The sequence below is a fragment of the Lynx canadensis genome, chromosome A2 (genome assembly GCF_007474595.2).
Source record: "Lynx canadensis isolate LIC74 chromosome A2, mLynCan4.pri.v2, whole genome shotgun sequence".
In the NCBI taxonomy this organism is placed as follows: Eukaryota; Metazoa; Chordata; class Mammalia; order Carnivora; family Felidae; genus Lynx; species Lynx canadensis.
The window spans coordinates 17,123,407-17,138,318 of record NC_044304.2 but is presented as its reverse complement, the minus strand read 5'-3'; the positions used below and the strand labels follow the sequence as shown (position 1 = coordinate 17,138,318).

The 14,912-nt window shown below is 42.2% G+C and overlaps 1 protein-coding gene across 18 annotated transcripts in view; it reads left to right on the top strand.

The window, feature by feature from the left end:
• The window catches only part of MAP4 (microtubule associated protein 4), a 195,412-nt gene that overhangs the window by 140,776 nt on the left and 39,724 nt on the right, over positions 1 to 14,912 (top strand). For 10 of the 18 annotated variants that reach the window (XM_030306563.2, XM_030306574.2, XM_030306557.2 and 7 more), the window contains one exon: positions 1,380 to 4,751. The exons of the other annotated variants lie outside the window; for them this stretch is intronic. In XM_030306563.2, the coding sequence (XP_030162423.1) occupies positions 1,380 to 4,751 (3,372 nt within the window). The remainder of the gene's footprint in view (positions 1 to 1,379; positions 4,752 to 14,912) is intronic. 18 annotated transcript variants of the gene reach the window in all.

Here is a 14,912-nt window from a genome sequence, read left to right as displayed (position 1 = left end):
CATGTGTATATGATTAACCACTTAATGATTCTCTGCTTACTTTTCTGTGACTGTGATTAGAAGGGGAGCTTGAGGGCAGGGACCCTGACTTATTTCACTGAGAATCTCTAGTGCTTGCATACTGTCTAGCCCCAAGAAGGAGCTAAATAAAGTTTGGTTTTTTAAAATGTTGTTTTAGTGACTCAACATAGCAATAAAGATTTATCAAGTCCTTATTGTGTATGAAATATGCCATGCTAAGGCACACAGATATTTAAGTCTGGGCCATTGCCTTTGTGTTGTTATATCATAGCCTGGATGGTGAGGAAAGTTCCCAGGCGCATGAACTCTGAAACCAAAGTTTTATATAATAATTGAATAAAATAGCACCAAATAGCTGCTGGTTAATTGCCAAATGAAATGTTATAGGTGTTGTGGGGGTACTAAAGCCTTGCAGTTTTTGAGAGAAGCAGTAATTGACCTGAGGTGTTAAATATAGGGTAGCATTTGGAGGGTAAAAAAGAGCAAAAGTGCTACTTAAGTATATTTTAATGTCCTCCGAAGTCATTTCATTGGGTTGTCTTAGACCTGCTCTTAGTGACACTTTTCCCAGGATCTTGAATCCATACTGCATCGACATAGAGACAGGAGGTTGGACCAGTTGATTTCCTGAAACTTTTCCAAGGGTGCTTATCCTAGTTGTTTTAATTTATAACCCTACTGGGCATTATGTTTATCTTTCTCTTTCAGGAAGAACATTTAGGAACAGAACATTGAAATCTAACACATTTGTCTTTCAAAGTAGAAGGTTTTGGTTCCGGAATGATGAGGATTTTTCTTTGGCCAAATTACTAATTCAGTATCTTTTATCTTCTTCCTTTTTATTCTCCCCAGTAGCATAAGTCTGGCCTTCTGGTCTGTTTCCCAGAGTCGATCTGGTTAGCTTGACAAGTAATTAGGATAATATTGGTGACAGACTCTTAGAATTATAAATTCTGTCCAAAATCATATGTATTTCACTCAGTTAATTAACAAATGTCACCAAAGAGATAGGAGCTTATCATCTTGTAGAATCATCATGTTGTAGAATTGGGATTTATGTACCTATTAAAAATAATGACAAACATAAATAAGGATCTGATGAGATTTACAGGCAGTACTTATTACAGAAGGTTAGAAGATCTCTGAATTTTTTTTTTTCTTTGCCTGAGATGATGATCTTTGCTAAGTATTTGCTGATCCCAGCTGAGGGTGAGAAATGTTTTGGAAAAAAACTGTAAATAGTATGTAGGTTGGTGAAAATAGACTTAACTGAGTCAGTAAATGGACTTTTTTTTAAAAAAAGAAACAATAACAAGGAGTTTTCTGTTTGGAATTTTGGCCAACTTCATGTATTGCAGGTACCCCTCCCATACAAGGCAAACAAGTGTGCAGACCCAGTGACCGCAGGTCTACTCGGCCCAGGCCTGCCAGGGTCCCTCCTGAGCTGCTGGGAGTCTCTTCTCCACGGAAGACTCTTGATCCTGGGCTGGGACCCTGCTCTCTGTCTGAGTTGGGTTGGGTCTCTGGTTCATCTCCCTGTGGTGATCCTGGGAACCAAAGGAAAACTGTTCATGTTGACTTCCTTGAACCCAAGAGAGATCTTGGCAGGGAGGCCTGGGATATAGAAAGCCCACCGATGATGATGAAGAAAAAAAAGAAGAAACCAAAGCAAAAGAGATATTCTCAACCCCGGGCTGGGGGACCTTGGGATAATGACAGTGTAGACGACCATAAAGGTCATCCCTTTGCAGCTGACACGCAGCAATCAGGTGTTTTCCCCGGCTTATCTACCACTATGGGCATGGAAGGTGGACTGGCATCCAGAGAAACCTTAAAAAAGGACGGTGAAATGGATTCCACAGCCGCCAAACTGGTAGCTGAGACCTTCATCTCAGAAAGTCTCAGTGTTCCTTTGTGTCCTTTGGAAGACACAAAGTCTTCCCCCACAACTGCAGGAAGTTCTCAGCCCAAGCCAAGAATAGAAGCAGAGGTCAAAGATAACAAGTCAGTACCACTGGGCCAGGACCAGAAATCACTGCAACAAGAGGAATGCAAACCACAGCGTGCACCCCACCCGAAGACCCCTGTGGATAAAAGCCAGACAGTAGGGTCGCCCGATCTAAAAGGACCCCTGACAGAATGTTCTGCACGCAGAGTAGAAATTCCTTTGGAGATCAGACCCAAAGAGAGTTGCTCTCCTGCCTTGGACCAAGAGTCTGTGGATGGGGGTTCCAAACCCATAGCAGGAAAAGTAGTGCCTACTCTCGTGCCCACTTTGCCAGCTGGTGCCTCGTTAGGAAGTAGTCTAAAAGAAGGGAATGATAAAAGTAAGGTGACTGAATTGCAGAAAGACAGACAGAAAGGGTTTTTGGAAGGAGCTGAAGAGATTAAAGAACTAACAAAGGAAGCTTTTCCCAAGCAAAGACAAGAGATGAGCATCTTGGCTTCCAGGCAGCCGCAGGACGAGGTGTTAGTTCAGGTACCTGGGTTAGGGAATGAGCCATCTCAGAGAATGGCAGGGGACGGCAGAAACAGGAAGGGAAGGGCAGGTTCTGGGAAGGTAAGAGCCAGTTCTGGGAAGGGTAGAGCAAGGTCTGAGCCACCGTTTCTTCTGGACAGCTGGAAGGATGGCCCAGCTGTTCTTGCACCAAGCGAGTCGACCCCTAGAACTGAAAGAATGACTGCTGGGCTGAAGTGTGAGGAGCTGGGTTCTTCAAAGCCACCAGGGACCGCAGCGGATCTCCCTGAGGCAGTGGTAACGGGGAAGCCTATGGAGACAGCCGACCCTAGGGGGGCAGGCACCTCGCATACATTAGTTCATTTGGGAAATGGGGCAGGCGTTACTCAGACTTCCAGAGCTAGAGCAGAACAAGGAGCCACAGCTGTAGATATGGGTGTCAGTAACCAGAGCAAGGAAGGAAAGTGTCCTTGGATGGATGGTGAGGCAGCTCCCTGGATTTCTGAAAAGCCTAAGAAAAGGAGTAGTGAGGGAAAAACCAAAAAGTTCAAAAATAATTATCCCACACAGCCTGCTCGAATGGAGAGCAAGGAAGAAATCCCCAGCCCATCTTTTGTAGGGAAAGATGGAGATACTGGTAGCACTCCTCATCAGAACAAGGATTTAGGACTCCCTTTCCCCTTAACTCATGGTCCTCTGTTCTCACATGCATTAGCTATTCCCACAGTGGAAGTAGGTGACCGAAAGGGGAGAAACGTTGAGGTTAATTCTTTTGAGCTTGGGAACAAAGCTCTTGGTGGGAACAAAACAAACACAGTCAAGGACTCTGCTGTTATTGAATCAGCTACCAAGGTGACAGATGTGAGCTGCCAAGACCAAATCCAGGGGGCAGGATTTGTTCCTTCAGTAGTGTCTGAGGAGAATAAGACAGATGCAGCCAAGGGACACACTGCAGTGGCTGACAAACCAAATAAAAGGAGCAATGATGGAAAAAGTAAAAAGGTTAAAAATAGTTTTCCCGAGAAGCATCTTCTGGAGAATAAGATAGATGCAACAAAAATACATGTTCCCATGGAAACCACAGGGGACCACAGAATTGAAGGAATGGGCTACGTGGATGAAAATAGAAATATTACGTTTACCTGCCCCAGAACACCACCAGGGTTGATGAATAAGTCAGCCTCTCCAGAGGCTCGGGAGTCAGCAGCCTGTGAAGGACCACCCACTCCTGCTTCTCAAGTAGTAAAGGAGGGTGTTTCTTTTCCAAACTCCTTGGCAGAAAGTGGGCAAGAGACAACTCCAGCCCAGACATCCACATCATTAGTGGTGGATAACCGCAGCAAAGATGGAGTCCCAGATCAAGAAAGACCCAAGGCCCCCTCCGTTGTTATGCCTTCTACAAGCACAGGAGGAGTTACCCTAACTTCTACAGCAGCCACAGAAACAGTTAACCGTCAGGGGGGTAGCTGTCTTAAGAATAAAGGTGAGCTTGCCGATCCCGTGAAAACTGAAGCAGGGATAGAGGGAGGACATGTGATAGGAGAATCTGAGTCAGTGCCCAGTGGTGCATCTAAGCATTCAATAGAAAAAATCACAGAGCTTGCAAAGGAACACTTTCTTTCCAGAGTGCCAGTAGAAGACCAAAGCCTAACAGGTGAGGTCAGAGTCCTAGAAACGTGTGCGGAGAGTAATAATTTTCCAACACACCCAGTTACTAAAAAGAAAGAGTCTGAGGGAGGTGCTGCTCCAGTTCAAATCCCTGACTTATTAGGAGACAAAGCACAAAAGCCCAATTTGTGTGAGGACCAAAATGCTGACAGTAGCGATTCCAAGGACCCAGATGGTTTGAATAAGGAGGTAGATAGGGCTCTTTTGCCTCCGAAAAGTGAAGAAAATAAAGTGGAAGAAGTTAGCCTGGCTTCTCCAATCACTGAATCAGAATCGATTTCCTTGGCAACACCAGAATTCCAGTCCGATTCCTTGGATGGCAAAGCTGCGACTACCCCGTTGCAGGTGGTAGATCAGTTAATAGTGACTGCTTCCGAGGATCTTGAACTCCCAGAGCCCAAAGATAAGATCTTGGAGGCACCTGACACAATGACTGAAAAGTCTGAACCCAAGGCACCCGGAGAAGGGAAGAAGGAAGATAAAAGCAGAGTGGCAGAACCGATGAAAGGCTACATGAGACCTACCAAGTCCCGAGGCCTGACTCCACTTTTGCCAAAGTCTCCCGTCCAGGAGCGAGAGAGATCCAAGCAACTAAAGTCCAGCGGTATGACCCTGCCATGGGGCGATGTGTGTGCTTGTGGCTTTGAGTCAGCATCCAAAAGGCACAGAGCTCGTGCTTCGGTTCCGTCCAGATTCTAATCATCCTTGTTAATCATTGGTTTGTTGGCATGAAAATGTGTAATTGCTAATGACGTGTTTTCTGCAGCCAGGGCATGCCTTGTGTCCAGCTTGAGGAGGCTGGTGACTTGGTTGCATGCCTTTTTTACCCAGCACTGAACCTTGAGCTTTAGAGGAAGTAGAATTTCAAACAATAAATTGTTTAGCAGAAGGCCTGTCACCATCCACTATTCTTCATTAAAAAAAAATTTTTTTTTTTTTGCCTCCTGTGTGTAAAGCTTACAGCCAGATTTAATCATTATTTTGTATAAGGATTCACAGGAGGAAAGAAAACATTTCAAGTTCAGCTGTATGCGTGGGATTTTTTTTTTTTTTTTTTGTCTGTATATATTTGTAGCTTGTGCTGGTGGGACTGAATATCCAAATTGCTTTTAGAATCCGTGAAAATGGTCTTCCCCATACGAGGACCAGCATTGGTAGGCACAGACTTTGTGTTTCTGAGTAGCGGGAAATGATCTGTCAGTGTCGCACCACATCTTTTACCACTTTGATGCTCACAGCCATTGACTCCAGGTGCATGTTGGGCAGAGCTTGGGGCATCAGTTGTTGTCCGTAAAACATACTCTACATCTACGGACAACTCATAAAACTTGCCAGTGTGCGATTCCTCATAATTTTGCCCTTTTTGGATCTCATCAGTCAAGTTATTGGAATGAGATTGAGCAAGATGATTCCTTTGAGATTTAGAAATGTTTTCTTTTCTTTCTTTCTTTTTTTTTTCCCTGAAAAGTATACATCTAATCATAGCTTCCCGGAGCCTAACATTCGAAAAGATGTTTCCTGGCGTTTGAGTTTTTTCAGCCTACAGATGATGCTGTTTCCCACCTCGCATGATGCAGCTACTAACTCCAGAAATTAAAATAACACCAGTTGGCCCTGGGGTTTTGGAGAGGCTTCGTCAGGGGATGATGTGCTGCATGGTGTGGACTTGTTGTTTGAGGTCAAGCTTGTGATTTGCATGGATTTGTACCCAGTGAGGAACACGTGCTGTGTGTGTAGAGAATACTAAAGGTCATTTATCTGCGTAAGACATTCTCGTCTTTTCTGTTCTTATGTTTCTTCTGTTAGCTACCCTATTACCGAGGCAGGAAATGAAGTCATATGTAGAGGGCTTTCCAGCCTTCATTAACACTTCCGGTTCTTTACTAGAGTTTGTCTAGAGTTTGTAGACTCTTTAGTTTCAAGGGTAATGTTTTCCTGAACTCTAGCCATTTCTTTTTGCTCAGTATTTCTAAAGAAATGTAGCGAGAGGATTTGTTTTGATTCTTGAGCAAGCAAAGCAGAAGTTTGAGAACTGTTAGGGCCCAGCCTTGGCCAGGCCAGGACCAGAGACTTGGGTTAAGGGTGGCCTTGCAAAGGGGCTGAGGAGAGAATGGTGGGTTTCAGGCAAAATTTGGTGTTTCTGCTAGATTTCGATCACACCTTTTCCCTAAGGACAACCTGTACTTTTTTAATGGATAATTTTTTTAACTAATTTTTGAATGTTAGTACATTCCCATGGTACAAAGGGGTATACACTTAAATGTAAGTCTGCCTCCCTCCATCAGTCCCCATTCAAGTTTCCCTCTCCAGAGACACCCAGTGTTAACAGTGTCTTACACATCCTTCCAGAGAAAATTTACACATAAAGAAGCAATAGCATATATATTTGCAGATTTTATACAGATGAGACATATAATACATACTGATGTGTGCCTTGGTTTATAAACTTAACAGTTATTGTAAAAATCTTTATAAATCAGTACAAAGAAGGGGACCTCATTCTTATTTAACAGCTGTATAGTATTGCATCATGTGGATATACCCTAATGTATTTTATCACTTCTTTATTGATAGACATCTAAGCGTTTCCTAGTTTTTCTTTTCTTTTTTGTCTTTTCAAGTTTATTTATTTGTGAGAGAGGGAGAGAGAGAATCCTAAGCAGGCTCCGTGCTGTCAGCACAGAGCCCAGTGTGGGGCTCAAATTCAAGAACCATGAGGTCGCGACCTGAGCCTGAATCGAGTCAGGCACTTAACTAACTGAGCCACCCAGGCACCCCTCCTGGTTTTTCTTTATTAGAAACAAGGTGCATAGACTGTCCCTGTACATACAGAATGTCATACTTGCATACTTGTGCAAGTACATCTGTGTAATAAAAGGGACCTCTGGAGTAGACTCTCTGGTTTGAAGAATGTGTTCGTAATTTTGACAGGTGTTGCCACATTGTTCCCCACAGGGCCACAGAGATGTACTCACCCTCAGTGTATACCAGTACCTGCTCTTCTGGCCTTCCTCCACTAGTGCACATTTTTTGTTTGTGTGCTGATCTAACAGGTGAACAGTGATTTATTGGCGTGGATTTATTTTGGGTTTTACTTATTTAGGGGCTTCCTTGTGTATTACTGAGTTTATAAAAACCATCCCTACTCTGAGATTATAAAAATAATTTCTGTTTCTAGTTTTTCACATTTTGAATCTTTGATCAATCTAGAATTTCCTGGCATGTGTGTGTGTGTGTGTGTGTATTTATGAGATGTGATATAGAATTACTCGGTTGTCCACCAACATGTGTCTTAATCTGTCTCCCACTGAAGTGCTGCCTTTGTCATGCTCTAAATTCCTGTACATAGTTGGTCTATTTCTGGATTTTCTTTTCTGATTCATTGGTCTTCTCGTTGAAAAGTATATTTTCATATTTCATAGTATATTTTAATATCTAATAGGTCTAGTCCAGTCCCACTCCTCACCCTGTTAGTGTTTCTTAGAGTTTTCCTGACTCTCCTTGCTTATTACTACATAAAAATTTGAGAATTGACTTGTATAGTTTTGTAAAAACACAAAACAAAACAAAAATCCAGTCACTGTTTTTCTTTGAATCACATTAAATGTATCGGTTATCGGGGGAGAGTTGTTGTCTTGTATGGTGAGGTTTTCTATCCAACGACACAGTAACATGCCATGTTCAGTAACTTCACATGTTCAGGTTTACATGTCCTTGTCCCTCACTGGTATTTTGATGTTTTCTTCTTGCAGATCTTGTATCTTTCTAGTAAGGCTTATTCTTTTTTTTTTTTTTTTTTAAATGTTTGTTTATTTATTTATTTTAAGAGTGAGAGAGTGTGCAAGAGGGTGAGGAGCAGAGAGAGAGAATCCCAAGCAGGGTCCCTGCTGTCAGCACAGAACCTGATGTAGGGCTTGATCCCACGAATCATGAGATCATGACCTGAACCAAAATTAAGAGTCAGACACTTAACCAACTCAACCGACTGAGCCTCCCAGCGCCCTTAGTGACGCTTATTCTAAGGTGTCCAAGAAGGAGGAGAATGTGCAGATACAGAGCTTCAAGTAAGCCTGGAGTCTGAGGCAGGAAACTGAGTGGAACAGGGAGTATAGTGATTTGTGATAGGGGACGGGGCAGGGTAGGCCCTCATACCCAACTACCACTGTTCCGTGTAGGCTGTGATGTTTCATCCACAACTGGTTGTAGGCCTGGCCTTATTATATTTTTTCTTTGTTTTTCACTTCAGATCATTCGTGTTAACTGCCTACTCCTAGATTGCTAGCAATTAATAGTAACTACCATCTGTTAATATCATGTGCCTAATTATCTATAGGTAGGTAGGTAGGTAGGTAGGTAAGTAGACACACACACACGTACACACACACAAAACAATACTACGTAGTATTCTCTCCATTTTATAGATGAGAAAAATGGAGACTCTCCACATTAAGGTCATACAGATAGTATAGTGGCAGAGGCAGAATTTGAACTGAAGTCTTTCCAACTCTAGGGCCCGTCATTTTCTCATTCTTTTCTCAGAGGAACCTTCCAGAAGTTTTAGGTTCTTAAAAAGAAAAAGGTGGAAAATTAGTCATTATATTTTCTTAATGTCTAAGCACTAAGTAAGTACTTTTTTAGGTAGAGAAGTGGAAACACCTCATGAGGACATACATTTTGAATCAGAGGCTAATTTGGGATTGGGATCTAGGTCTTTTGACTCGGTCTAGCATTTTATTCTCCAGGCAGAATAAAATGTGTCTGACTTATTCATGTGTTTTCCCTAACACATAGTATTGAGCTTTACATACATATGATGCCTGATGACATATTAAAAATTATAAATGAATTATCTTTTGTGAGTCTTAACCCTCTTTGGAAGTAGGGAGAGTGAATAGACTGCTAATGTCTCTTTTGGCTTAGTGTTCCCTCGCCTTTTATCTTTTCATGCCACTTTCAAGTTTAGGGAAACTTTACCAGAGGGCTTCTTCACATATATTGCATGTTGTTCTAGGCAGGGAGGATTGTGATACTTCAGGTAATCTGAGCTCACCTTGGCAGAAAAGGACTTCCTTTGGGACTTTTTTGTGAATGGAAGAGCCAGTTTGAAAGAGCCTCCCTCTACTGGACTCTAGTCAATGCTGTCACTTCACCGGCAGCCAGGTAGAGCTGTGAGTGACTGTGCACTTGGCATGTTGTTCCCTGAGTACGATAGTTATCACGGATCCCTGTAGACAGGCCCTTCCCTTTGCCAAAGTTAGAACCTAGCCTCCTTTTTTCTGGCTTCATTTTCTTTAGTTTGCCTGAGCCCATCATCCAACAGCTGGGAAACGTCGGTTTATGGTGGGAAGTTCTCTTGGCATGAAACTTGAAGTAATTTATAAACCCCAAATCCTAACAGTTTTACAAATAAAATATGCTCGGCAGATGAGAAGATTACATTTGTAATCTTAAAACTTGCTACAGTTTTACAACTGGTAAAGTATCGATTAAGTAATATTTCTTCTTAACTATAGTGCCCTTCCTATAGTTCCTTTCCTTACCGCTTTCTTCCCATTTACCTGCTTATTCTCTGTTGTTGGTTTTTTAAATGCTGTTTGTTAAAGAAATGTAGTGGAAAATTGTATATGTCATACAACTAAAAATAGCTACCATTTTAAAAAAATGTTTATTTAGAGAAAGAGAGAGAGCAAGCACAAGCAGGGAAGGGGCAGAGAGACAGGGAGAGAGAGAATCCCAAGAAAGGTCTGCACTGTCAGTGTAGAGCCTGAGGTGTGGGGCTCAATCCCACAAACCAGTGAGATCATGACCTGAGCTGAAATCAACAGTCAGACTTTTTTTTTTTTTTAAGTTTATTCATTTTTGAGAGAGAGAGAGAGACAGCGTGAGCAGGGGAGGGCCAGAGAGAGAGAGGGAGACACAGAATCCAAAGCAGGCTCCAAGCTCTGAGCTGTCAGCACAGAGCCCCTGACGCGGGGCTCGAACTCACTAACCCCAAGATCATGACCTGAGCCGAAGTCATACGCTTAACCGACTGAGCCACCCAGGTGCCCCAAATAGCTATCTTTTTTTTTTTTTTTTTGAAATTTACTATATGTTCAGCACTCTTAAACTCTCTCAACCCTCAAAGAACCTGTGCTAATGTTTGCCTCATTTGACCCAGTGCATGTAAATATTCTTTGAAATGAGTCCAGCAGATATTAATTTTTCTACTTTAAAATGAGGTTGGTGGGGCACCTCGGTGGCTCCTTTGCTTAAGCGTCTGACTTCGGCTCAGGCCATGATCTCACAATTTGTGGGTTCAAGTCCTGCGTCAAGCTCTCTGCTGATAGTTTGGAGCCTGGAGCCTGCTTCAGATTCTGTGTGTCCCTCTCTGTCTGCCCCTCACCTGCTTGCTCTCCCTCTCTCTCTCTCAAAAAGAAATAAACACTAAATTTTTTTGTTTTTCTTGATGAGGTTGGTTCTTCCGCTCACACTCCCTTCACTGGTCACTTTTGTCCTCTGGTGACAATAGCATTGGCAGATTCAGAAAAAAAAATGATAAAACAATTTAGCTTCTGATTTTTGGTGTTGCAGATATATCTATTTCTTTAAAATATGAGTGGACAGGTGTGCCTGGCTGGCTCAGTCAGTAGAGCATGTAACTCTTGATCTTGGGGTGGTAAGTTCGAGCCCCACATTGGGTATAGAGATTACTTGAAAATAAAATCTTAAAAAAGAATAGTAATAAAATAAAGTAAAATATAAAGTGGACAATAAAGAGATCTTCCCTTTATTCCCCTTACCTCTTATTTTTTTATTATTAAAAAAATTTACACTTAATTTAACATTAATTTTAATGTTTATTATTTTGAGGGAGGGAGAGACCGAGTGCAAGCAGGGGAGGGGCAGAGAGAGAGAGAGAGAGAGAGAGACAGACAGACAGACAGACAGAATCCGAAGAAGACTCCAGGCTCCAGGCTCCAGGCTCCAAGCTGTCAGCACAGAGCCCAAAGCGGGGCTCAAAATCACGAACCCACAAGATCATGACCTGAGGTGAAGTTAGATGCTTCACTGCCTGAGCCCCGCCCTGTCCCCCCCTCCCCCACAGCGCCCCATCCCTTACCTCTTCTTTTTTTTTTTAAATTTTTTTTTCAACGTTTTTTTATTTATTTTTGGGACAGAGAGAGACAGAGCATGAACGGGGGAGGGGCAGAGAGAGAGGGAGACACAGAATCGGAAACAGGCTCCAGGCTCTGAGCCATCAGCCCAGAGCCCGACGCGGGGCTCGAACCCACGGACCGTGAGATCGTGACCTGGCTGAAGTCGGACGCTTAACCGACTGCGCCACCCAGGCGCCCCTTACCTCTTCTTTTTAACCTAAAATGTTAATGCAGGCCATCTCAGCTGTGAGCAGGTTGAAATTGGTAATTTTTAAACTGTTTAGCAATGATAACTTGTATAAGTTTAAATTTTTTCTTTAATGTTTATTTATTTTTGACAGAGAGAGACAGAGCATGAGTGGGGGAGGGGCAGAGAGAGAGACACACAGAATTCGAAGCAGGCTCCAGGCTCTGAGCTGTCAGCACAGAGCCCGACGCAGGGCTCAAACTCATGGACCGTGAGATCATGACCTGAGCCGAAGTCAGATGCTTAACCGACTGAGCCACCCAGGCGCCCCGATAATTTGTATAAGTTAAACAAAAATCTAATTATCATACAATGTTCCTGTTACACTGTGAATGGTGGACACTCAAAATGATTTGGACTTTTTAGTAATTTAATTCATTCATTCATTCATTCATTCAACAGACACCAGGTAACATTACTCCCACATTCTAAGGGTAGATTAATGACACATTCTCCAGGATTCTAGAGTGGGGAGATAAACACAAACATAATTTTACTCTAATGAGAGAAGTTTTATAATACAGTGTGAGCTAAGAGTTTATAGAGCTAGGTCAGGTAAAACATTCTAGGGGATAGACTGCGTAAAGGCATAGTGAAGTACAAATGCCTGGAATATTTGAGGAGTAGCAAACATTTTGGAGTGACTGGCATATAAGTCAAGTTTGGGGAGCAGGGAGATGTGTGAAACATTTTGAGATGAGATTGAGAGAAGGAATACAAGCTCTCAAAGGGTCCTGGGAGTTGTCTGTTGCCTCCGTAAGCAGAGGATATTAGACTTTATGCTGGAAGTGATGTGGGATGTTTACCTATTTTTTTAGTGATGTTTACCTATTTTAATTGGATGATTCTCTTTTCTTTCTTGAGGCCATGGGAAGGTCAATACTATGCTAAAAGAACAAAGGGTTAGAATTTCCAAGTCATACTTCTTGGGGGACTTTTCATCTATAAACATTTTAATGCTTAAGGGTGTCAAATGACAAAAATAATCCAGTTTAGATAGGAGTTTGATGTCCTTTATTCAAAGGAAAACAATCCATGGATTGGGGGAGTACAGTGCCTAACAAGCAGAGGTGCACTTTTCCCGAGGAATTTGGGGCAAGAGCGAGTTTTATAGAGCATTAGAAGAGGCACTGCATGACAGCATGAGTGACTAAGAGGTTGGGGATTTCCTTATAAGACTAGCAGGTCCTATTTTCTAGGGTAAGGTAAGCTAACTAAAGCAGAGTTGGAGGTTTGTGATTGGTATATATTAGGTTACCTTGACAGGCATTTCCCAAAAGTGCAGGCTGTCTTGGCTCTAGATTTGTGATAGGAGCCAGACCTCCATTTTTTGGGTCCCAGTAGGTGAATTACTTTTATCAGGAGTCACATAAGTTAGATTGCTGGTTTCATTTTTTTTAAATCCTATCTATTTCCCAATCTTTGAAACTCAATTAGGGAGAATCACAGTTTTCTTGAGTTAAATATGTACTAAGAAACATTTCTGAAATTCAGTAGAATATGGCTTTGAGATGGTTGTGCGTATATATATATATATATATATATATATATATATATGTATATAAACACAAACATTATTTACTTTCAGGTAAGAAACTTAGATTGCAACTTTGTAACCTTCAGGTTTTATTAGTAAAGAGTATCAGTCATTGTAATCAGTGGAATTACTGACTGTCATTGTAATGATAATTTATTAGAAATTGTTTTCTGGAGACAATATCAGGGAACATTTGGTCAATCTGGAAAGTAGTTTTGTTGCCTTGGTAATGACTAGGAGAGATGCAGAGGAACCAGTTGTGGAACATATCAAAACCAAGGCCCTGAACAGGTTGGGTACTAGCTGAAGGTACAGACGAAAACAGAAACATCTGCCGGTACGTCTGCTAAGATCAGAGACCTTCAGAGACCTGCAAGTTGTGCCAGCACCCTTGGAGGCTAGACATGTCGTTATATGGTCTCATAAAAGAGCCTTAGAGGGGCACCTGGGTGGCTCAGTGTGTTGGGCATCCGACTTCAGCTCAGGTCATGATCTCACAGTTCGTGAGTTCAAGACCCACGTCAATCTCTGTGCTGACAGCTCAGAGCCTGGAGCCTGCTTCAGATTCTGTGTCTCCCTCTCTCTCCCTTTCCCTCGTTCACACTGTCTTTCTCAAAAAAGGACTAAGTGTCAAAAATTAAATAATAAATAAATAAAGCCTTAGAAACCACCACTGACCAGACACATGGGTGTATCTATGTACTTTCCTTAGACTCAGAGTGGAACTTAAAAATCTTTAACCCAAAGGACCTTCCAAATTGGAACCTCTCTAGATGAGTTTAATGATGGGAAGGGTCAAGTCAAATTATAGAGTCTGTATTCAAGGAATCCATTCATCCTTCCGCTAAGCAGAACTTTTCTGAGAGCCTACGTACTGTATCAGATTGCTGGTCACCACCATGGCAAAGATGGACTCATCATTTTCTTGCCTTCCGGTAGCTCCCAGGAAAGGCACATAAGTAAACGATTATGGTGTAGTTTCCAAATAGAGTGTGAGCAAGTATGATATTGTAAAAACATGAATGAGCCGGTTTGGGGGTGGGGGTCTGGGAGACTTCACAGAGGTGACATTTAAGTGGGTTCTGAAGGAGTAGGAGTGGAACCAAGAGGAAGGAATTCCAGTGGCAGCTGAGTCTAGAATTGAAGCCTTCTGGTTCTTAAGTAGATTTAATTTCTTTTTGCCTGGATGTGCTCAACCTTTTAAGGTATCATGTAAGTTTGTCATCTAAGAGCCTGATAAAGTATCACAGAAGCTGGGGAGATTTGAGTTCCTTGCCACAGCTGTCTCCTGTGGGGGAATGTGCATTCCTGAGTGAAACTCTGTCTATAATTCTGAATTGGACCAGAGCACTGACAGAGCCTCAGTTTTTACTAATTAGTCTGTCCTAGATTTTCCCCATTTTTCACAAGCCAGATAGCATTCACCTCATTTGGCAATCTTTAAACCCATTAATTCTTGTTCCCTGTGATTTCTTCCTTGGTATGTGTTACAAAAGCAATAGTGTAGTCAAACTATAATCCACTCTGTCCCCTTCCCTATGTAAAAACCTCTAGATCTCTACTTTTTCCTATGGAAGCAGGACCTGCCTGCCTATGCAGAAGCACCATGAAGGGGAAGCTCACAGTGTTGAGCTGTGAAAAACCATTAATGTAAATTTAAGTTCTCTCAGAATGGAAACTAATAACCAGAGATCACTAAGGAAGAAGTTGCTCACACCTTCCTCATTCTTTGTACAATGAAAACAATACCATGATAAAGGTATAAGATGGACACTAAATCTTAATGCAGTTGCTTCTTTGTCTCCTTTATTTCAAGCTTGTTTTGCCCCCCAAACACACATA